This window comes from Salvelinus namaycush, chromosome 1 (assembly GCF_016432855.1).
Source record: "Salvelinus namaycush isolate Seneca chromosome 1, SaNama_1.0, whole genome shotgun sequence".
NCBI lineage: Eukaryota > Metazoa > Chordata > Actinopteri > Salmoniformes > Salmonidae > Salvelinus > Salvelinus namaycush.
Window position 1 is genome coordinate 654,812 of NC_052307.1, and position 25,318 is coordinate 680,129.

A 25,318-nucleotide genomic window follows, 5' to 3' on the forward strand; every position below is an offset into this window, starting at 1 on the left:
CCAGATCAATGTGGAGCTATATACAGGGAGTACCAGTACCAGATCAATGTGGAGCTATATACAGAGAGTACCAGTACCAGATAAATGTGGAGCTATATACAGGGAGTACCAGTACCAGTACCAGATCAATGTGGAGCTATATACAGGGAGTACCAGTACCAGATCAATGTGGAGCTATATACAGGAAGTACCAGTACCAGATCAATGTGGAGCTATATACAGGGAGTACCAGTACCAGATCAATGTGGAGCTATATACAGGGAGTACCAGTACCAGATCAATGTGGAGCTATATACAGGGAGTACCAGTACCAGATCAATGTGGAGCTATATAGAGGGAGTACCAGTACCAGATAAATGTGGAGCTATATACAGGAAGTACCAGATCAATGTGGAGCTATATACAGGAAGTACCAGTACCAGATCAATGTGGAGCTATATACAGGGAGTACCAGTACCAGATAAATGTGGAGCTATATACAGGAAGTACCAGTACCAGATCAATGTGGAGCTATATACAGGAAGTACCAGTACCAGATCAATGTGGAGCTATATACAGGAAGTACCAGTACCAGATCAATGTGGAGCTATATACAGGGAGTACCAGTACCAGATCAATGTGGAGCTATATACAGGAGTACCAGTACCAGATCAATGTGGAGCTATATACAGGGAGTACCAGTACCAGATCAATGTGGAGCTATATACAGGAAGTACCAGTACCAGATCAATGTGGAGCTATATACAGGAAGTACCAGTACCAGATCAATGTGGAGCTATATACAGGAAGTACCAGATCAATGTGGAGCTATATACAGGAAGTACCAGTACCAGATCAATGTGGAGCTATATACAGGAAGTACCAGTACCAGATCAATGTGGAGCTATATACAGGGAGTACCAGTACCAGATCAATGTGGAGCTATATACATGGAGTACCAGTACCAGATCAATGTGGAGCTATATACAGGGAGTACCAGTACCAGTACCAGATCAATGTGGAGCTATATACAGAGAGTACCAGTGCCAGATCAATGTGGAGCTATATACAGGGAGTACCAGATCAATGTGGAGCTATATACAGAGAGTACCAGTACCAGATCAATGTGGAGCTATATACAGGGAGTACCAGATCAATGTGGAGCTATATACAGGGAGTACCAGTGCCAGATCAATGTGGAGCTATATACAGGAAGTACCAGATCAATGTGGAGCTATATACAGGAAGTACCAGATCAATGTGGAGCTATATACAGGAAGTACCAGTACCAGATCAATGTGGAGCTATATACAGAGAGTACCAGTACCAGATCAATGTGGAGCTATATACAGGGAGTACCAGTACCAGATCAATGTGGAGCTATATATATATATATGTATATATCTTTATCAACCAACCAATCAACCCGTCCAGTATTACTTGTATTGGTAATTGTAATTACTACATTCTCAAGGCTCCCCAACAGGCTAGCATCACTAGTCATAGTCAACATATCATCAGTGTACACATCAATCAATCTTCTCTCTCCCTCCCTGCAGCAAGGGTCACTTAGTTCAGAGGCGGAGCTATCTCAGTACTTTTCCCAGGAAGTGACCAGTCATTCGTCGCTGTCAGAAACCATGGCCATGGGCTCCAGTGATGACGACATGCTCCACCACAGGAGCTGCAACACCTCAATAGACGACACCACCCCTACACAGACACATGGTACAGTCTACTACCCCCCTACACAGACACGTGGTACAGTCTACTACCCCCCTACACAACTACATGGTACAGTCTACTACCCCCCTACACAGCCACATGGTACAGTCTACTACCCCCCTACACAGCCACATGGTACAGTCTACTACCCCCCCTACACAGACACATGGAACAGTCTACTACCCCCCTACACAGCTACATGGTACAGTCTACTACCCCCCCTACACAGCCACATGGTACAGTCTACTACCCCCCTACACAGCTACAGTGTACAGTCTACTACCCCCCTACACAGCTACATGGTACAGTCTACTACCCCCCCTACACAGCCACATGGTACAGTCTACTACCCCCCCTACACAGACACATGGTACAGTCTACTACCCCCCTACACAGCTACATGGTACAGTCTACTACCCCCCCTACACAACTACATGGTACAGTCTACTACCTCCCTACACAGCTACATGGTACAGTCTACTACCCCCCCTACACAGCCACATGGTACAGTCTACTACCCCCCTACACAGCTACATGGTACATCCTACTACCCCCCCCCCCCCCCCCCCCCCTACACAGACACATGGTACAGTCTACTACCCCCCTACACAGCCACATGGTACAGTCTACTACCCCCCCTACACAGCCACATGGTACAGTCTACTACCCCCCTACACAGCTACATGGTACATCCTACAACCCCCCCTACACAGACACATGGTACAGTCTACTACCCCCCTACACAGCCACATGGTACAGTCTACTACCCCCATACACAGCCACATGGTACAGTCTACTACCCCCCCTACACAGACACATGGTACAGTCTACTACCCCCCTACACAACTACATGGTACAGTCTACTACCCCCCTACACAGCCACATGGTACAGTCTACTACCCCCATACACAGCCACATGGTACAGTCTACTACCCCCCCTACACAGCCACATGGTACAGTCTACTACCCCACTACACAGACACATGGTACAGTCTACTACCCCCCTACATGGTACAGTCTACTACCTCCCTACACAGCCACATGGTACAGTCTACTACCCCCCCCTACACAGCCACATGGTACAGTCTACTACCCCCCCCTACACAACTACATGGTACAGTCTACTACCCCCCCTACACAGCCACATGGTACAGTCTACTACCCCCCTACACAGCTACATGGTACATCCTACTACCCCCCCCCCCCCCCCCCCCCCCCCCTTACACAGCTACATGGTACAGTCTACTACCTCCCTACACAGCCACACCACATGGTACAGTCTACTACCCCCCCTACACAACTACATGGTACAGTCTACTACCCCCCCTACACAGCCACATGGTACAGTCTACTACCCCCCTACACAGCCACATGGTACAGTCTACTACCCCCCCCTACACAACTACATGGTACAGTCTACTACCCCCCCCCCCCCCCCCCCTTACACAGCCACATGGTACAGTCTACTACCCCCCCTACACAACTACATGGTACAGTCTACTACCCCCCCTACACAGCCACATGGTACAGTCTACTACCCCCCTACACAGCTACATGGTACATCCTACTACCCCCCCCCCCCCCCTTACACAGCCACATGGTACAGTCTACTACCCCCCTACACAGCCACATGGTACAGTCTACTACCCCCCTACACAGCTACATGGTACAGTCTACTACCCCCCCTACACAGCTACATGGTACAGTCTACTACCTCCCTACACAGCCACATGGTACAGTCTACTACCCCCCCTACACAACTACATGGTATATCCTACTACCCCCTCTACACAGCCACATGGTACATCCTACTACCCCCCCTACACAACTACATGGTAGTCTACTACCCCCTACACAACTAAATGGTACAGTCTTCTACCCCCCTACACAACTACATGGTACATCCTACTACCCCCCCTACACAGCCACATGGTACAGTCTACTACCCCCCCCTTACACAGACACAGTGTACAGTCTACTACCCCCCCCCTACACAACTACATGGTACAGTCTACTACCCCCCTACACAGCTACATGGTACATCCTACTACCCCCCCCCCCCCCCCCCCTTACACAGCCACATGGTACAGTCTACTACCCCCCCTTACACAGACACAGTGTACAGTCTACTACCCCCCCTACACAACTACATGGTACAGTCTACTACCCCCCCCCCCCCTTACACAGCCACATGGTACAGTCTACTACCCCCCCTACACAGCTACATGGTATATCCTACTACCCCTTCTACACAGCCACATGGTACATCCTACTACCCCCCCTACACAACTACATGGTACAGTCTACTACCCCCCTACACAGCTACATGGTACATCCTACTACCCCCCCCCCCTTACATAGCCACATGGTACAGTCTACTACCCCCCTACACAGCCACATGGTACAGTCTACTACCCCCCTACACAGCTACATGGTACAGTCTACTACCCCCCTACACAGCTACATGGTACAGTCTACTACCTCCCTACACAGCCACATGGTACAGTCTACTACCCCCCCTACACAACTACATGGTACAGTCTACTACCCCCCTACACAGACACATGGTACAGTCTACTACCCCCCTACACAACTACATGGTACAGTCTACTACCTCCCCTACACAGCCACATGGTACAGTCTACTACCCCCCTACACAACTACATGGTACAGTCTACTACCCCCTACACAGCTACATGGTATATCCTACTACCCCCTCTACACAGCCACATGGTACATCCTACTACCCCCCTACACAACTACATGGTAGTCTACTACCCCCTACACAACTAAATGGTACAGTCTTCTACCCCCCTACACAACTACATGGTACATCCTACTACCCCCCTACACAACTACATGGTACAGTCTACTACCCCCTACACAACTAAATGGTACAGTCTACTACCCCCCTACACTACTAGGTTACTAGGAATGTTCCAGTGTCATGGCTAGAATGAGCATTCAGTTGAATGGCTTGTCCTTCTCCGTGTATCTCCTCTGCTGGCAGGATTTAAAGACGGCTCCTGTGTGGTAGTGGAGGATGGGGCAGATGTTAAGGCCCCCGGTGACCCTCTGGCTAACCGGCCGGCGGAGGCCAAGCAGCACCAGCCCAGTGTGGGTAGTCCTGGTAGCAGCTCCGTCCGCAGCCCACTGCTCCGACAGAGACGGGTCATCTGCTATGAGGATGAGATCAGCGATGATGATGATGACGAAGACGATGCAGGTGAGGTTCGTGTTTGTCGAAACATCGTGTTGGTGTGGTTGACTCGAAATGTTGTATTTGTCTCACTCATTTTTTGAAGGGATCACTTTTGGGGAATTGATTGATTGGGTATTTTTGTTCAGTTCCTGTGCATCAGTTGGATGTGCATTTAACCCTCTCCTTTAATTTTCTCTCTTTCTCACTTTCTCTCTCTCTCGGTCTATCTCTCTCTTCACTCTCACTCACTCTTTCTCTCTCTCTCTCTCTCTGTCTCTCTCTCTCTCTCTAGTGACCACGACGGTCCGCCGGGTGGCTGGTCATGGCACTACCCCCGTGGTGCTTGCTGACTCTGGTACCGTGAACGCTACATCATCAGTTGAGGAGAGCGAGGGACCGCTCTCCCCGCTCTACGGAATCTCTCTGGGGTCAGAGGAAGGGGTCGGGGAAGGAGGGTCTAGCCCCACGACAGGCCCCAGTAACCTGGTTGTGAGGAAGGACCTTCAGGGCCCCCTGGAGCCCAGACGCTCCCCTAAGCTGGAACACAAGGCTGTGACCCGCGTCAAGAGCGTGATGAGCATCGAGGCCCCGCCCATCCAGCCAACTAACCAGCAGAACCAGAGACCCAAAGGAGAGGAGTCTCTGACCTCCCCATCCTCCCAGTCTCTGGCCCCTCAGCCTGGGGTTGTCTCCAGCCGCTCCCTGGGCCGGCCTGGGTCTAACCCCAACCCCCTCCGTAAGAAGGGCGAGGCCTGCGGCGAGCTGGCGGGGGTCTGCACCATCGACAGGGTGGTTCTGAGGAGGAGTGAGGAAGAGTCCTTCGGTCTGGACCTGGAGATCAAGTCGTCTCCTCTGAAGGTGGTGATCACCGGACTGAGGCCTGGAGGAGCGGCCGAGAGGGTACATCTACCGTCTTCCCAGCCTGGAATCCAAACTGATATTTCACCATGTCACTTTGGATTCCAGGCTACTGTCAACACAGACATCACAACACCACCAGGTTAACCACCACTGGTATAATGAGTCAATCAGAAGTCAATAGACTATATGTATCTGACTGCAGTACAATATAAAACTATTACCCTGGTTGTATGTTCCTTGTCCTAATGTCTTCACCTACCGTAACATAATGATTTATCTGATCTGTACACTGTCCCCTTTTTATGACCTCATACACTGTCCCCTTTTTATGACCTCATACACTGTCCCCTTTTTATGACCTCATACACTGTCCCCTTTTTATGACCTCATACACTGTCCCCTTTTTATGACCTCATACACTGTCCCCTTTTTATGACCTCATACACTGTCCCCTATTTATGACCTCATACACTGTCCCCTTTTTATGACCTCATACACTGTCCCCTTTTTATGACCTCATACACTGTCCCCTTTTTATGACCTCATACACTGTCCCCTTTTTATGACCTCATACACTGTCCCCTTTTTATGACCTCATACACTGTCCCCTTTTTATGACCTCATACACTGTCCCCTTTTTATGACCTCATACACTGTCCCCTTTTTATGACCTCATACACTGTCCCCTATATATGACCTCATACACTGTCCCCTATATATGACCTCATACACTGTCCCCTATTTATGACCTCATACACTGTCCCCTTTTTATGACCTCATACACTGTCCCCTTTTTATGACCTCATACACTGTCCCCTTTGACCTGTGAACCTTGTGACACGTGACCCTGGTTGCAGGAATCCCAGGGCAGGATGTGTGTGGGAGACGAGATCATATCGATCGGGGACACTCCCGTCGGCTCCTCTTCCTACCGCGACATCTGTGAGCTCATGCACAACCTTCCTGTGACGCTCAGGCTAGAGGTCAAGAGGCCTGTGTCAGGTGAGAGGACCACGGCATGTCAACCTTTACTAAGCACCCCTGGGAATCAAACAACCTGTAATTTCAAGCCTTTTATAAAACGCTGTCATGCAGTGGCATCATATCTGCCGTGTCACAACCACCTATTCGGATTTGTATAAGTGACATTACGTCGTAAAAACATAACAAATGTGGAGTCAGTAGCATGGAGGGTACTGGAAGTACGTTGACAGTTGTTATAATCTGTCGTAACATCCCTATGACAGCATTATAACACCTGAAGCTGGCATGTTGAACTATTTCCTCCTCAATACTAACTGAACAACATAACCAACTGTCCAGCATCTGGAACGAGAGACACGCCCTATCCTGGGTGGTGTCCCTAACCCGGGTGGTGTTCCTATCCCGGGTGGTGTCCCTAACCCGGGTGTTGTCCCTAACCCGGGTGTTGTCCCTAACCCGGGTGTTGTCCCTAACCCGGGTGGTGTTCCTAACCCGGGTGGTGTTCCTATCCTGGGTGGTGTTCCTATCCTGGGTGGTGTTCCTATCCTGGGTGGTGTCCCTATCCCGGGTGGTGTCCCTATCCCGGGTGGTGTCCCTATCCCGGGTGGTGTCCCTAACCCGGGTGGTGTCCCTAACCCGGGTGGTGTCCCTAACCCGGGTGGTGTCCCTATCCTGGGTGTTGTCCCTATCCTGGGTGGTGTTCCTATCCTGGGTGGTGTTCCTATCCTGGGTGGTGTTCCTATCATGGGTGGTGTCCCTAACCTGGGTGGTGTCCCTATCCTGGGTGGTGTCCCTAACCCGGGTGGTGTCCCTAACCTGGGTGGTGTCCCTTATCAGTTATCACTGATGTTACATATCCAACAAACATCAGATCAACATCAAGATCAGGAATCCCTGAAGGAAGGTAGGAGGCAGGAAGCATTTTTTTTAAAGGGATAGTTCACTTGAAATGACAACACCTCAGTCGAAAATGTGTTCAAACTTGACAAAAATGAACTATGGTTTTAAAGTGTTTGATCAGGACCCCTTTGTGAACTACTCCACTACAGCAATTATTAAGAGCACAGGTCTGTCTCCCCCCCCACACCTCTCCTCCCCAACGCTACCTTCCCTAAGATGTAAGATCTCAGCAGTCTGCCCCCTGCTGGCAGTACCCTAACCCTGCACCCCAAAGGGAACGGCACGCTGCTGGCTTTGTATCCATGGTGACTATCCATTCATTTACCTCAGTAGTGACTAGTAGCTGCCCAGTAGTAAAGGTAGGCTAACCGCTTTGTTAGCTAGCATTAGCTGTTAGCTTTCTTTAGCTAGCCAACGTTAGATTTGTGTCGCTTTTGCATTGCTTTTTTTGTTGTTGTTGTTGTTGTTTTGGGACGTGGTGGGATTCCTGTGAGTTGCTTATGGTTGGTCACTAAGCAGAAACAAATAAATATGTATTCCTAGGAATCAGGGTTTCTTAAACTATGGGTCGGGACCCATATTGGTCCCTGGGGCATGTGAGAGGCGGGTGGCGAGTTATGATGAATATACATCTATAATCACACATTATTTCTTCTTAATTTGGGTCACGGGAAGATGGACTATTTTCTAATTTGGGTCTCGAGCTGAAAAAGTTTATTAGATTCAGAAATGTGATTTTATGTGACAACATGAAGCACTCACAGCAAGAACACCAACCAACCGAATGTAAAGAAGAGTAGCCTGTATGTCCCTGTCTGTCCCTGTATGTCCCTGTCTGTCTGTCCCTGTATGTCCCTGTATGTCCCTGTCTGTCCCTGTCTGTCTGTCCCTGTATGTCCCTGTCTGTCCCTGCCTTGTATGTCCCTGCCTTGTATGTCCCTGCCTTGTATGTCCCTGCCTGTATGTCCCTGCCTGTATGTCCCTGTATGTCCCTGTCTGTCCCTGCCTGTCTGTCCCTGTATGTCCCTGCCTGTCTGTCCCTGTATGTCCCTGCCTGTCTGTCCCTGTATGTCCCTGCCTGTCTGTCCCTGTATGTCCCTGTCTGTCTGTCCCTGTCTGTCCCTGTATGTCCCTGCCTGTATGTCCCTGTCTGTGCCTGTATGTCCCTGCCTTGTATGTCCCTGCCTGTATGTCCCTGCCTGTATGTCCCTGTCTGTCCCTGTATGTCCCTGTCTGTCCCTGCCTGTCTGTCCCTGTATGTCCCTGTATGTCCCTGCCTGTATGTCCCTGTCTGTCCCTGCCTGTATGTCCCTGCCTGTCTGTCCCTGTATGTCCCTGTATGTCTGTCCCTGTATGTCCCTGTCTGTCTGTCCCTGCCTGTATGTCCCTGTCTGTCTGTCCCTGTATGTCCCTGTCTGTCTGTCCCTGTATGTCCCTGTCTGTCCCTGTATGTCCCTGCCTGTATGTCCCTGCCTGTATGTCCCTGCCTGTCTGTCCCTGCCTGTCTGTCCCTGCCTGTATGTCCCTGCCTGTATGTCCCTGCCTGTCTGTCCCTGTATGTCCCTGCCTGTATGTCCCTGTCTGTATGTCCCTGTCTGTATGTCCCTGTCTGTATGTCCCTGCCTGTATGTCCCTGCCTGTATGTCCCTGCCTGTATGTCCCTGCCTGTCTGTGCCTGTATGTCCCTGCCTGTATGTCCCTGCCTGTATGTCCCTGCCTGTATGTCCCTGCCTGTCCGTGCCTGCCTGTGCCTGTATGTCCCTGCCTGTATGTCCCTGCCTGTCCGTGCCTGCCTGTGCCTGTATGTCCCTGCCTGTATGTCCCTGCCTGCCTGTCCCTGCCTGTATGTCCCTGCCTGTATGTCCCTGCCCGTATGTCCCTGCCCGTATGTCCCTGCCTGTATGTCCCTGCCTGTATGTCCCTGTATGTCCCTGCCTGTCCCTGCCTGTCTGTGCCTGTATGTCCCTGCCTGTATGTCCCTGTCTGTATGTCCCTGCCTGTCCCTGTATGTCCCTGCCTGTCCCTGCCTGTCTGTGCCTGTATGTCCCTGCCTGTCTGTCCCTGTATGTCCCTGTATGTCCCTGTATGTCCCTGCCTGTATGTCCCTGCCTGTATGTCCCTGCCTGTCCCTGTATGTCCCTGTCTGTCTGTCCCTGTCTGTCCCTGTATGTCCCTGCCTGTATGTCCCTGTATGTCCCTGCCTTGTATGTCCCTGCCTTGTATGTCCCTGCCTTGTATGTCCCTGCCTTGTATGTCCCTGTATGTCCCTGCCTGTATGTCCCTGCCTTGTATGTCCCTGTATGTCCCTGCCTGTCTGTCCCTGTCTGTCCCTGCCTGTATGTCCCTGCCTGTATGTCCCTGCCTGTATGTCCCTGCCTGTCTGTCCCTGTATGTCCCTGTATGTCCCTGCCTGTATGTCCCTGTCTGTCCTTGTATGTCCCTGCCTGTATGTCCCTGTCTGTGCCTGTATGTCCCTGTATGTCCCTGCCTGTATGTCCCTGTATGTCCCTGTCTGTCCCTGCCTGTCTGTCCCTGTATGTCCCTGTATGTCCCTGCCTGTATGTCCCTGTATGTCCCTGTCTGTCCCTGCCTGTCTGTCCCTGTATGTCCCTGTATGTCCCTGCCTGTATGTCCCTGTCTGTCCTTGTATGTCCCTGCCTGTATGTCCCTGTCTGTCCCTGCCTGTATGTCCCTGCCTGTCTGTCCCTGCCTGTCTGTCCCTGTCTGTCCCTGTATGTCTGTCCCTGTATGTCCCTGTCTGTCTGTCCCTGCCTGTATGTCCCTGTCTGTCTGTCCCTGTATGTCCCTGTCTGTCCCTGCCTGTATGTCCCTGCCTGTCTGTCCCTGCATGTCTGTCCCTGCATGTCTGTCCCTGCATGTCTGTCCCTGCCTGTATGTCCCTGCCTGTCTGTCCCTGCCTGTCTGTCCCTGTATGTCCCTGCCTGTATGTCCCTGCCTGTATGTCCCTGTCTGTATGTCCCTGCCTGTATGTCCCTGCCTGTCCCTGTATGTCCCTGCCTGTATGTCCCTGCCTGTCTGTGCCTGTATGTCCCTGCCTGTCTGTGCCTGTATGTCCCTGCCTGTATGTCCCTGCCTGTATGTCCCTGCCTGTCTGTGCCTGTATGTCCCTGCCTGTATGTCCCTGCCTGTATGTCCCTGCCTGTATGTCCCTGCCTGTATGTCCCTGTCTGTATGTCCCTGCCTGTATGTCCCTGCCTGTCCCTGTATGTCCCTGCCTGTATGTCCCTGTCTGTCCTTGTATGTCCCTGCCTGTATGTCCCTGTCTGTCCCTGCCTGTATGTCCCTGCCTGTATGTCCCTGCCTGTCTGTCCCTGCCTGTCTGTCCCTGTCTGTCCCTGTATGTCTGTCCCTGTCTGTCTGTCCCTGTATGTCCCTGTCTGTCCCTGTATGTCCCTGTCTGTCCCTGCCTGTCTGTCCCTGCATGTCTGTCCCTGCCTGTATGTCCCTGCCTGTCTGTCCCTGTATGTCCCTGCCTGTATGTCCCTGCCTGTATGTCCCTGCCTGTATGTCCCTGCCTGTATGTCCCTGTCTGTATGTCCCTGCCTGTATGTCCCTGTATGTCCCTGCCTGTATGTCCCTGCCTGTCTGTGCCTGTATGTCCCTGCCTGTCCCTGCCTGTCTGTGCCTGTATGTCCCTGCCTGTATGTCCCTGCCTGTATGTCCCTGCCTGTCTGTGCCTGTATGTCCCTGCCTGTATGTCCCTGCCTGTATGTCCCTGCCTGTATGTCCCTGTCTGTATGTCCCTGCCTGTATGTCCCTGCCTGTCCCTGTATGTCCCTGCCTGTATGTCCCTGCCTGTATGTCCCTGCCTGTCTGTGCCTGTATGTCCCTGCCTGTATGTCCCTGCCTGTCTGTGCCTGTATGTCCCTGCCTGTATGTCCCTGCCTGTCTGTCCCTGTATGTCCCTGCCTGTCTGTCCCTGTATGTCCCTGTCTGTCTGTCCCTGTATGTCCCTGTCTGTCCCTGTATGTCCCTGCCTGTATGTCCCTGCCTGTCTGTCCCTGCATGTCTGTCCCTGCATGTCTGTCCCTGCCTGTATGTCCCTGCCTGTATGTCCCTGCCTGTCTGTCCCTGCCTGTCTGTCCCTGTATGTCCCTGCCTGTATGTCCCTGCCTGTATGTCCCTGCCTGTATGTCCCTGTCTGTATGTCCCTGCCTGTATGTCCCTGCCTGTCCCTGTATGTCCCTGCCTGTATGTCCCTGCCTGTCTGTGCCTGTATGTCCCTGCCTGTCCCTGCCTGTCTGTGCCTGTATGTCCCTGCCTGTATGTCCCTGCCTGTATGTCCCTGCCTGTCTGTGCCTGTATGTCCCTGCCTGTATGTCCCTGCCTGTATGTCCCTGCCTGTATGTCCCTGTCTGTATGTCCCTGCCTGTATGTCCCTGCCTGTCCCTGTATGTCCCTGCCTGTATGTCCCTGCCTGTATGTCCCTGCCTGTCTGTGCCTGTATGTCCCTGCCTGTATGTCCCTGCCTGTATGTCCCTGCCTGTCTGTGCCTGTATGTCCCTGCCTGTATGTCCCTGCCTGTCTGTCCCTGTATGTCCCTGACCTGTATGTCCCTGTATGTCCCTGTATGTCCTTGACCTGTATGTCCTTGACTTGTATGTCCTTGACCTGTATGTCCCTGTATGTCCTTGACCTGTATGTCCTTGACTTGTATGTCCTTGACCTGTATGTCCTTGACCTGTATGTCCTTGACCTGTATGTCCTTGACCTGTATGTCCCTGTATGTCCCTGTCTGTTCATGTATGTCCCTGCCTTGTATGTCCCTGCCTTGTATGTCCCTGCCTTGTATGTCCCTGCCTTGTATGTCCCTGCCTTGTATGTCCCTGCCTTGTATGTCCCTGCCTTGTATGTCCCTGCCTTGTATGTCATCTACCCATGCATACATAATGTATTCAATTTCTACATTGGGATCTACATCGACATGATCATACCTTTTTCTCGGGATCAGTTTTGCCCATAGATCTTAATGAATGTGACTATATGGACATGGGAGGACCTGATCCTAGATCATAATGAATGTGACTATATGGACAGGGAGGACCTGATCCTAGATCATAATGAATGTGACTATATGGACATGGGAGGACCTGATCCTAGATCTTAATGAATGTGACTATATGGACATGGGAGGACCTGATCCTAGATCATAATGAATGTGACTATATGGACAGGGAGGACCTGATCCTAGATCATAATGAATGTGACTATATGGACATGGGAGGACCTGATCCTAGATCATAATGAATATGACTATATGGACATGGGAGGACCTGATCCTAGATCATAATGAATGTGACTATATGGACAGGGAGGACCTGATCCTAGATCATAATGAATATGACTATATGGACAGGGGAGGACCTGATCCTAGATCATAATGAATGTGACTATATGGACAGGGGAGGACCTGATCCTAGATCATAATGAATGTGACTATATGGACAGGGGAGGACCTGATCCTAGATCATAATGAATGTGACTATATGGACAGGGGAGAACCTGATCCTAGATCATAATGAATGTGACTATATGGACAGGGAGGACCTGATCCTAGATCATAATGAATGTGACTATATGGACATGGGAGGACCTGATCCTAGATCATAATGAATATGACTATATGGACATGGGAGGACCTGATCCTAGATCATAATGAATGTGACTATATGGACAGGGAGGACCTGATCCTAGATCATAATGAATATGACTATATGGACAGGGGAGGACCTGATCCTAGATCATAATGAATGTGACTATATGGACAGGGGAGAACCTGATCCTAGATCATAATGAATGTGACTATATGGTTCTGCTGGGCTGTAGACCAAACAGGGGCTGCTGGTTCTGCTGGGCTGTAGACCAAACAGGGGCTGCTGGTTCAGCTGGGCTGTAGAGCAAACAGAGGCTGCTGGTTCTGCTGGGCTGTAGACCAAACAGGGGCTGCTGGTTCTGCTGGGCTGTAGACCAAACATAGGCTGCTGGTTCTGCTGGGCTGTAGACCAAACAGGGGCTGCTCTTTCAGCTGGGCTGTAGACCAAACAGGGGCTGCTGGTTCTGCTGGGCTGTAGACCAAACAGGGGCTGCTGGTTCTGCTGGGCTGTAGACCAAACAGGGGCTGCTGGTTCTGCTGGGCTGTAGACCAAACATAGGCTGCTGGTTCTGCTGGGCTGTAGACCAAACAGGGGCTGCTGGTTCTGCTGGGCTGTAGACCAAACATAGGCTGCTGGTTCTGCTGGGCTGTAGACCAAACAGGGGCTGCTGGTTCTGCTGGGCTGTAGACCAAACATAGGCTGCTGGTTCTGCTGGGCTGTAGACCAAACAGGGGCTACTGGTTCTGCTGGGCTGTAGACCAAACAGAGGCTGCTGGTTCTGCTGGGCTGTAGACCAAACAGGGGCTGCTGGTTCTGCTGGGCTGTAGACCAAACAGGGGCTGCTGGTTCAGCTGGGCTGTAGACCAAACAGGGGCTGCTGGTTCAGCTGGGCTGTAGACCAAACAGGGGCTGCTGGTTCTTCTGGGCTGTAGACCAAACAAGGGCTGCTGGTTCTGCTGGGCTGTAGACCAAACAGGGGCTGCTGGTTCAATCTGCAGAAACTTCCATTTGATGTCAGATTTTAGAGAGTTTGAGATTAGAGAGTTTGAAGTTCTTTGTGGAAAAGAGGGAAAGCAGCTCCGTGGGAAAGTATACGCTGGGGGAGGATAGCAGGAATGTTGATATCTAAAACAGAACCCATATTTCAGCTCACTTCCTGGTTTTGTTTTGACGTGATTGGTGCGTTAGGTCACATGATTGGTATTCATGACTATCCCGTTAAACAGTGGTGTCCAATCGCTCAGTTTTCCACTCTCTCATGTATGGCGCTCGATGACACGAGGTCATTGAGATGAATGATGGTGTCATATTGAGTTGATGAATGAACATCTAGAGAGACTTGAGGAAACCTAGTTGTTATGTAAAAACAAAAAAAATAGTGTTTTCTTTTAACATGTTGTTACATAGCACTCCGGTTGCTGAAATAACGTAACAACGATGTTGTTATTGTAGTAATTACAGTGTTACCTTAATGGTGTAAGAGCAACTTATAAAAGCAACGTTGTATCGAACACAAATGTCTCACTGCCTCTTTCATTCATGAAGTAATATCTTCCTCCCACAGCTGTAGATCGCCTCTCCAGCCTCGTGATGTCATCGGGGAGTTGCGATGTCATCCAACCCTCCATACTGGATCAGTCCAGAACTTCCCAGGAGGCCAATGGGGGTTCTCCAAATCCAGGAATTCCTTCCTCCTCCTCCTCAGCAGCAAATCACAATTTCAAACCCACAGCCCCAACCAACCACAGCAGTGATATACCTGTCACCTACATCGATGACGTCATAACCGAACTAGGTTCCTCCGATGTTGAGAGTGCGCTCTCATCCAAAAACCACAAAGCCCCTTCAGAAGCACAATGTGCTGAGACTACATCCTGCAAGTCAGCTCTAGACAGCAAGGCCCTGCTAGAGAAAGACAAAAGTAATGTTCAGACTCCTCCAACACGGCCCAGTCAGTTGGACTTCTCTGTCTTGGACTCTGGAAACAATGGTCGCCTCTTGCCTGTGGGTAAAACATTCTTGAACAATTACTCCAGAAACTTTAGCAGTAATCTCACAGACGAGGGGAAGAATGTTCTTTCAAACGGGGTGGATAAACCACCTGGCGCCTCAAAGTGCCACATGTACAACCAGGTCGATGACAGCGATTCAGAGAGTGAAGACACCGTCACGGACAACAGCCACGGCGCTGCCGGCGCTGAGCCACAGGACACAGATTCTGATGAGGAGGAAGTGGAGATTTGTTACAGTGAGGCCCAGCGACCCGGCACTCTGAGCCAGGTAGCGCTGACTCACCCAACAGATGGGCCATTGTCTCCCCGGCTCTCTATCCCTATCTCTGGCTCTGGCTCTGACGGCAGCCACAATACAAACGAGTCTGGGCCCTTTGATGTAGTACTAGACTCTGCTGCTTATGCCACTTCTGATGCTGCCTCTCAGCATAACAAAGACTGCTCTGTGGTAACAACAACCCAATACAACCCTAACACTTCCCCCTCGCTGTCTCAGAGTCTATCTGACTCGCAGTCCTCAGGTACCTGTTTGACTGCAGAGTCCAAAGCTTCCCCTTGCCAAATGGTGCCCCCCCAGTCTTCCAAGGACACAGATTCTGTACCCACTCCAGGGCCTTCAGAATGCTTTGCCAATGGGGTTAGTGGCAGCAACGTTGTTACACCTGTGATAAAACCCAGCCAGGCACCTTCTCTAAGTGTTGTAGCAGCTAGCCACAGCCTCACCCCACGGAGTCAGGAGAGGACAGCCAGGCCGACTTCAGGTAAACTATCTAATAGTACATCATCATCGCCATCATCATCATCAGCAGCAGCATCCCACTCAACGGCGGCGAAGGCGATGCCCTCCTACTATAGTAGATCTGGCTCATCGAGGCCATCGCTAACAACGACAAGAGACAGGGAGAGAGAGAAAGTTTCCCTGGAACCCAGGTTAGTCCAGAATAACCCTACTAGTCCTTCTCTTCCGATGTCCAAACTGAAGGGGCTCAGCATCAAGAGTAAGAACAAAACCCAGCAGCAGCAGCTTTCCCCGAAACCAGCCAGAGCCGAAAGTCCGGCGGTTCTTGGGAAAGCAAGCAAAACTTCCCCGCTCCAGTCCCCCAAACTGCAAGCCAAGAAGGTAGACTCTCCTCTGCCAACCAGAAAGGCAGCAGCCTCATCTAGCAGCTTAAAGACTGGCAAACAGTTGGAACTGAGCAGAATCAGTAGCAGGAGCCCCACCTCGCCCAAACCAGGTGACCGAGCCCAGGACAAGTGCAAACCCAAGTCCAACCCCACTACCACGTTGGAGGCAGCACAGTCAGCCAAGTTGGAGCTTCACCCTAACAAAGAAGAGCAAGTGACACCAGCTACGTCCAAGGAACAACCGGAGCCAGTCCCAACTACCCAGAGGACTTTCATTGAGGTGCGACTCTCATCTTCCTCTTCTACTCTTCCTTCTTCCTCGTCGTCTACGCCAGTTCTGATGCGAAAGGAAACGGTTAATTCAAAGAATTACTCAATTACCCAAATGACTCATATACCAGATATTACGTCACAGGTTAATGGAAGTGCAGTAGAGACCAATCTCAGGCCTGCTGCTCCTGCACCCCCTGACTCTGTGTGTAATCCAGAAAACGTCACTACAAATTCAGCAGTGAACTCAATAGTCCTAGAATCCATAGATGTGGTTCCTTTGCCTATAAGCAATGGTATCATAAACATCTCTCTCGGAAACTCCCGTCTAACAGATATGGCTGTGGAAAACCTGAAAGCCAACAAGTCCAAACTGAAGATGATGGAGCGCCGTAGTTTCTCCACGGACAACAGCGCCCCCGGGGATCCAAACCCCTTCTCTGTCCGCCAGAGAATCATGTCCTTTGAGAACCTGGCCAGCTTCGACAAGCCAGCGCTCAAATGTATCGAGATCCAGTCCTTCGCTCAGTCCTATGCTCTGACGGCAACGTTGAAGCCGCCTCTCAACCGAAGACTGTCTGGCTACATGTCCGGCTCGGTGAGCTCCATAGACTGCCGCTCGCTACGAAGAAGCTTCAGCTCATGCGTCGACAACTTTAACGCCTCATCCCCCTTGACCCCTTTGTCGCCTCAGCTTCGCAAGTCGCCGTCAAGTCTGACTCTGCCGAACTTTGACATTTTGACACAAAGCTGCAGCGCAAACGAAGCTCCACTTGGACAAACACGGGACAAACCCGCGGACGGCGAAATCTCCAAAATGTTGCCCCCAGGGGGTGTGACCCTAACTCCTCAAACGCCCCCGGTGATGCGGCGCCGCCAGGCTCGGGGCAATGCTAACCTGTCCCGATCCAGATTGAGGGAGCTCAGGGCCCTTAGCATGCCCGACCTGGACAAGCTGTACACCGATGACTTCTCCAGCAACCCAGGGACCAACGGCACATTTAAGACGGAGCTGGAGATCAACCCAGCCAGGTCCACAGAGGCCCTCCAGAACCAGACAGGGTGCTGTCAACTGCCTGCTGAACCCACAGGTGTGCCCCCGACCAGGGACAGCCAGAGCGACGCTGGGGCCAGCAACTGGTCCATCAGGTGAGTAAAAACACCAACCATCTCTATACTATTCTATTTCAACAATGTGATTCAAATATCCAACACTTAACTTTCCCAGGATTTCAGACAGACAGACAGACAGACAGACAGACAGGCAGACAGGCAGACAGACAGACAGACAGACAGGCAGACAGGCAGACAGGCAGACAGGCAGACAGACAGACAGACAGACAGACAGACAGACAGATACGAGTAAAGCAGCGTCACTATACTAACCCATATTTACATGTTCTGTTTCCGGTCTTCTTTCCAGTTTGACAGTGCTGGCTGGCTCTCCGGTGGAGCAGAGTAAGCTGCAGACGGTCCTGGCCTCGCTGACCTCCAAGACCGACGTGTTGGCCCTGCTACAGGAGGCCAAAGCTCTCTCTCAGGTAACCAAATACAGTTGTTTGTTTTTTTTTGCCTGGTCACCGATTTATTTCTGCTGTCTTTACCACTGTGTTTGGCGTGACAATGACCATAAGAGTTGGTGTTGACAGATCTGGATCGAGGCTAGAGGAGAGGAGCGTGAGCGATATGTTGTGAGACAGTATTTTCATCCTTGTCTTGAAAGCTCACTTCCTGTGTCTGTGTGTGTGTGTGTTGCGTCTGCCCCCCCCCCCCCCCCCCCCCTCTACCCTAGGTTAAAGATGATACCCACTTTGTAGTCTTCTCCAAAGAAGAGGGTTCAGGACTTGGTTTCAGCATCGCTGGAGGAGTGGACCTTGAGCAGAAGTCTATATCTGTAAGCACAGTAGTGTGTTTGGTATTTTAGCAGAAACGCTATTTGGATATTTGAGTAATGTAATGTGGCATATTGTTAGGGAATCTATTTTAATTTGAAAATATGTCACATTTAGCTAAAAAGGGATTACATTGGATTTTCATCCTACAGATCTACACAACCTGTTCCACATGGCACTTACAGCTATAAATCACATTTAGAATAAGTTAGTAAAATTACAGCTATAAATCACTTTTAGAATAAGTTAGTAAAATTACAGCTATAAATCACATTTAGAATACGTTTGTAAAATTACAGCTATAAATCACATTTAGAATGTCAAATTACAGCTATAAATCACATTTAGAATGTAAAATTACAGCTATAAATCACATTTAGAATAAGTTAGTACAATTACAGCTATAAATCACATTTAGAATGTAAAATTACAGCTATAAATCATTTAGAATGTAAAATTACAGCTATAAATCATTTAGAATGTAAAATTACAGCTATAAATCACATTTAGAATGTCAAATTACAGCTATAAATCACATTTAGAATGTCAAATTACAGCTATAAATCACATTTAGAATGTCAAATTACAGCTATAAATCACATTTAGAATGTCAAATTACAGCTATAAATCACATTTAGAATGTCAAATTACAGCTATAAATCACATTTAGAATGTCAAATTACAGCTATAAATCACATTTAGAATGTCAAATTACAGCTATAAATCACATTTAGAATAAGTTAGTACAATTACAGCTATAAATCACATTTAGAATGTAAAATTACAGCTATAAATCATTTAGAATGTAAAATTACAGCTATAAATCACATTTAGAATGTCAAATTACAGCTATAAATCACATTTAGAATGTAAAATTACAGCTATAAATCACATTTAGAATGTAAAATTACAGCTATAAATCACATTTAGAATGTAAAATTACACCCCAGCGCTTCCACAAAGTATAAACTCTGGCATGTGAAGACATACGCATTAATTTATTCACATTTTCTATACTTTTTCTTTCACTTTGAAAATGTGGTGCATTTCTGTTGGGAAGAAATCAAATTTAAAGGGGAATAACGGCAAATTTAGAAAAATTCCCAAACTCCTCTGACTAGTTTGAGTGTCTGTCAGGGTGCCCACCTCTCTCACTCAGGGAGAGCGAGCTGGAGAGAAAGCTACGTCCCCAGGTTATGCAGGCCTCCACTCACTGCAGTGCTAGTTACAACTTTGTGGAATGACGCAAATCTACAAAAAAAGAATACACTTTCTGTCACAGCGAACATACTACGTTCGGGAAGTCCGATCGATTGCGCAATTATGGCATATACATTTTTATGTGATAAACTTTTGGCTCGTGGTTCATAATTTGACCTTTTCTGAGATTTCTGCCAGGCAAGGACGAAATGCATGTGGGCTTACTGTTCATACAACAACACGAGGGGACTCATAAACACAACCAATAGCCTCCATCAGACGTCACCCAACACAACACGCCTTCTTTTACTATATAGTCAGAAGCATCGTTAGTAGTAGCCTATTTCATATGCTCTGGAAAACCAGGCAGAAAGTTCTAAATGATTAACAAAAAAATATTTCTTGATTGCGTCACACCCCAGAGTTAATACTTGGTGGAAGTGGCTCGCTGCAGCTCTACCTGGTTCAGAGAGAGGAGAGAGGAGAGAGGAGAGAGGAGAGAGGAGAGAGGAGAGGAGAGGAGAGGAGAGAGAGATGCCCACGTTGACAGACTGTATAAGAGCAGTGTAGACTTTCACTAAGGCCCTGCAAAATGTTTAATCTTACCCAATACCCGCTGTGTTTGGCCAGGTCTATCGTGTCTTCTCCAAAGGGCTGGCTGGCCTGGAAGGTACCATTCAGCAGGGGGACAGCGTCCTGTCCATCAACGGCAGAAGCTTGGAGGGGACGTCCCACGGAGAAGCCCTGTCCTGTCTCCATCAGGCTAGACTGTCCACTCAGACCCTGGTGGTCCTTCGCAGGGGGAAGGACAGTGAACCCCAGATGTCCCCGAGACACCATAACCTGTACCACTGCACAGGACGAAGCTACTCCCCAGGGTGCAGAGACAACGGGCCTGAAACAGCTAGACCCGGTATGGGACTGGGAGGGACAGACATACAGTACCAGTCAAAAGGTTTGGACACAACCTACTCATTCCATTGTTGACTGGTGTGTGTGTGTGTGTGTGTTCCAGTAGTGGTGGAAATGGGTCCTGATGGGGCTCTGAGGGTACAGCTCCTGAAGACATCAGCTGGTCTGGGCTTCAGTCTGGAGGGGGGCAAAGCCTCGGCGCATGGAGACCGCCCACTCAACGTCAAACGAGTCTTCAAAGGTCAGCGCACACACACACACACACACACCTCCCTACCTCTCTCCCTCCCTCCCGGGTCAGGAAACTCTGATCTAGGCAGTATGTTTCCTCATGACTGGGCTTGTGTGCTGAGTCAGTGTCAGAACATGTTCACCAGATGTCGCCAGTGATCAGCATGCTAGTCAGAACAGACAGGTTCAGTAAGTTAGTCTGCCAACACAGACATCACAACGAGGAGAGGCAAGTCAAGCGAAATCCCACACAGTATCTATTACAACAGGGTTTCATAGAGCCACAACCAAAGTCCTTCTTTATTTAACAAAAATAAATAAATACTCTTTACACATTAAACTACTCCTCTGTGTAAATACAAGGTGTGTTCATTAAACGTATGGGTAACATTTTACTTAAAGTGATAGTTCAGGATTTTGGCAATGAATCACTTCCCCAGAGTCAGATAAACTCATGGATACTTCCCCAGAGTCAGATGAACTAATGGATACTTCCCCAGAGTCAGGTGAACTCATGGATACTTCCCCAGAGTCAGATGAACTCATGGATACTTCCCCAGAGTCAGGTAAACTCATGGATACTTCCCCAGAGTCAGGTGAACTCATGGATACTTCCCCAGAGTCAGATGAACTCATGGATACTTCCCCAGAGTCAGATGAACTCATGGATACTTCCCCAGAGTCAGATGAACTCATGGATACTTCCCCAGAGTCAGATGAACTCATGGATACTTCCCCAGAGTCAGATGAACTCATGGATACTTCCCCAGAGTCAGGTGAACTCATGGATACTTCCCCAGAGTCAGGTGAACTCATGGATACTTCCCCAGAGTCAGATGAACTCATGGATACTTCCCCAGAGTCAGATGAACTCATGGATACTTCCCCAGAGTCAGATGAACTCATGGATACTTCCCCAGAGTCAGATGAACTCATGGATACTTCCCCAGAGTCAGATGAACTCATGGATACTTCCCCAGAGTCAGATGAACTCATGGATACTTCCCCAGAGTCAGATGAACTCATGGATACTTCCCCAGAGTCAGGTGAACTCATGGATACTTCCCCAGAGTCAGATGAACTGGTGGATCCCATTTGAATGTCTCTACATCAAGTATAAAGGAAGTTAAGAGGTAGTTTCGCGAGCCAATGCTAACAAGCGTTAGCGCAATGGCTGGACGTCTTTTGACTATCTACTAGGATACACTACTTAGTAATTGTGCTAACGCTAGTTAGCAACTTCCTCCAGACATAAAAATGGGATCCACGTGTTCATCTGACTCTAGGGAAGTAGATAAAGGGCTTCATTGCCAAAGTCCTAAAATATCCCTTCAAAGCAAACCAGTATTATGATAAGGTTATAATACATTATAAGACTTGTCATAAGCATGTACAGGGTTACCCCTTATATTGGCTTATTATATTGACTAACCATGTTCTCCTCCCATCCTCTAGGTGGTGCTGCGGAGCTGTCGCGTGTGGTGGACGTGGGGGATGAGGTACTGGAGGTGAACGGGAGCTCGCTGCAGGGCCTCATGCATTACGACGCCTGGAACATTATCAAGACTGTCAGCAAAGGCCCCGTGCAGCTTGTCATCAGGAAACCACGGACCTCTGTATGACTCAACAGACATATCGACTGGACATACAAAGAACTCATATGTCAGCTTGGTTGACGTGTAACCTGACATCCATAGAATGGATATGTCAGCCTCGTTGACGTACAATGGTGAAACACAGGATTTCTGTATGGCCGATGGACTGGTCAGACATATCTTACACAACTCCAAGGTGACATATAACTACAATGGAGAAATGTCCTTTTTTAAAATTATCTTTTAAACATATTCTAACGAGGCTTACAGACATGTTGGGCTAACATTGCAGGGTTATTCCCCCCCCAGAGTAAATTTGGTCCGGGATGGATCTATGTCTTACAGTGTGCCAAAAGAACAAGAGAGACTTTCACTTGTTTTACTTTTTTTACTTTTCTATGACGTCCCCTTGTGATGATGTTTTTAATATCGCTGACCTACTCAGGCGGTGGTGCTGTACTGTACTGTGTAGGAGGATATTTTGTTATCTAAGAAGGTGGGTGAAACTGTTCTTCAGTGCACAGTGCATTCTGGAAAGTATTCAGATGCCTTGATTTTTTCCCACGTTTTGTTATGTTACAGCCTTCCTCTAAAACGGATTAAATAAAAAAAAAAATACTCAGCAATCTACACAAAATATCCCATAATGACAAAGCGAAAACAGATTTTTAGATTTCTTTGCGAATTCATGAAGAAAAATATTTTTAAAATACCCTATTTCCATAAGTATTCAGACCCTTTCCTATGCGACACGACATAGAGGTCAGGTGCATCCTGTTTCCATTGATCATCTTGATGTTTCTACAACTTGATTGGAGTCCACCTGTGGTAAATTCAATTGATTGGACATGATTTGGAAAGGCACACACCTGTCTATATAAGGTCACACAGTTGACAGTGCTTGTCAGAGCAAAAACCAAGCCATGAGGTTGAAGGAATTGTCCGTAGAGCACCGAGACAGGATTGTGTCGAGGCACAGATCTGGGGTACCAAAACATTTCTGCAGCATTGAAGGTCCCCAACAACACGGTGGCCTCCATCATTCTAAAATGGGAGAAGGTTGGAACCACCAAGACTCTTCCTAGTGCTGGCTGCCCGGCCAAACTGAGCAATCGGGGAGAAGGGCCTTGTTCAGGGAGGTGACCAAGAACCCGATGGTCACTCTGACAGAGCTCCAGAGTTCCTCTGTGGAGATGGGAGAACATTCCAGAAGGACAACCATCTCTGCAGCACTCCATTAATCAGGCCTTTATGGTAGAGTGGCCAGACGGAAGCCACTCCTTAGTAAATGGCACATGACAGCCCGCTTGGAGTTTGCCAAAAGGCACCTAAAGACTCTTAGACCATGAGAAACAAGATTATCTGTTCTAATGAAACGAAGTTTGAACTCTTTGGCCTGAATTCCAAGCGTCACATCTGGAGGAAACCTGTCACCATCCCTACGGTGAAGCATGGTGGTGGCAGCATCATGTTGTGGGGATGTTTTTCAGCAGCAGGGACTGGGAGACTAGTCATGATCGAGGCAAAGATGAACAGAGCAAAGTACAGAGAGATCCTTGATGAAAACCTGCTCCAGACCGCTCAGGACCTCAGACTGGGGCGAAGGTTCACCTTACAACAGGACAACGACACTAAGCACACAGCCAAGACAATGCAGGAGTGGCTTCAGGACAAGTCTCTGAATGTCCTTGAGTGGCACAGCCAGAGCCCGGACTTGAACCCAATCAAACATCTCTGGAGAGACCTGAAAATAGCTGTTCAGCAACACTCCCCATCCAACCTGACAGAGCTTGAGAGGATCTGCAGAGAAGAATGGGAGAAATTCCCCAAATATAGGTGTGCCAAGCTTGTAGCGTCATACCCAAGAAGACTCAAGGCTGTAATCGCTGCCAAAGGTGCTTCAACAAAGTCCTGAGTAAAGAGTCTGAATACTTATGGAAATGGGATATATGTTTTATTATTTAAAAAATTTGCTCAAATGTCAAACTATTTTTGCTTTGTCATCATGGGTATTGTGTGTAGATTGATGAGGGGGAAAAAACAATTGAATCAATTTTAGAATACGGTTGTGACCTAAAAATGTGGAAAAAGTCAAGGGGTCTGAATACTTTCTGAAAGCACTGTACATTTTATCAATATACAGTAAATAGTATAGTTTAGTATTGTATAGTATTGTCTAGAGGTTGTATAGTATATTGTATAGTTTAGTATAACTACTGTTGTTCATAGTTTTACTCTGGATTTTAGAAGAGGACAAACATGCAGTCATAACCTCTTGTTCATATAGAATCATATCAAACATGCAAATAATAACAATAATCAATGGACTGTTGTTTAGTTTTGCTGTTAGCATCAATGCTAACTGACAAGGTACTGCTAATCAACTGTCACTTTTGTACAATAAGCTCAATAAGACTTTAATACTGCCCTCTAAAGGCAAAACGTAGTAACTACATTTATTTTGTTACTGCAAAATCTGACTAAAGTTATTTTTCTGTCTAGACAGCGATTTCTGACACATATATTCTGATCAACTGTCTTGTTCTTGTGTCAGGAAACTACATACTACTTTAATCAGATAATATACGTGACCATTACAACAGATCCTTTGTACGGCAGAACACAGTAAACAGGTTTTATTTTCCTCTGGGAATGTGATTATTATTGTAGGAATAATATAAAATCGTCACTTTGCCTTTCAAACTTTTACTCCTTATTTTGAACCAACCCTATTATCTGTCACCCTGTATCTGTCACCTTGTGTCCGTCATTCGGTATCTGTCACCCTGTATCTGTCACCCTGTAACTGTCACCC

The 25,318-nt window shown here is 48.6% G+C and overlaps 1 protein-coding gene across 1 annotated transcript in view; it reads left to right on the forward strand.

The window, feature by feature from the left end:
• Positions 1-23,268, forward strand: part of pdzd2 (PDZ domain containing 2) — a 48,836-nt gene extending 25,568 nt beyond the window's left edge. The window contains exons 10-20 of the mRNA XM_038996648.1: positions 1,539-1,707; positions 4,715-4,930; positions 5,199-5,806; positions 6,625-6,769; positions 14,831-15,726; positions 16,261-17,822; positions 18,097-18,214; positions 18,466-18,567; positions 20,396-20,678; positions 20,781-20,918; positions 22,364-23,268. Coding sequence (XP_038852576.1) covers positions 1,539-1,707; positions 4,715-4,930; positions 5,199-5,806; positions 6,625-6,769; positions 14,831-15,726; positions 16,261-17,822; positions 18,097-18,214; positions 18,466-18,567; positions 20,396-20,678; positions 20,781-20,918; positions 22,364-22,530 — 4,404 coding nt within the window. The 3' untranslated portion in view covers positions 22,531-23,268. The remainder of the gene's footprint in view (positions 1-1,538; positions 1,708-4,714; positions 4,931-5,198; positions 5,807-6,624; positions 6,770-14,830; positions 15,727-16,260; positions 17,823-18,096; positions 18,215-18,465; positions 18,568-20,395; positions 20,679-20,780; positions 20,919-22,363) is intronic.
• Positions 23,269-25,318: the final 2,050 nt, after the last annotated feature.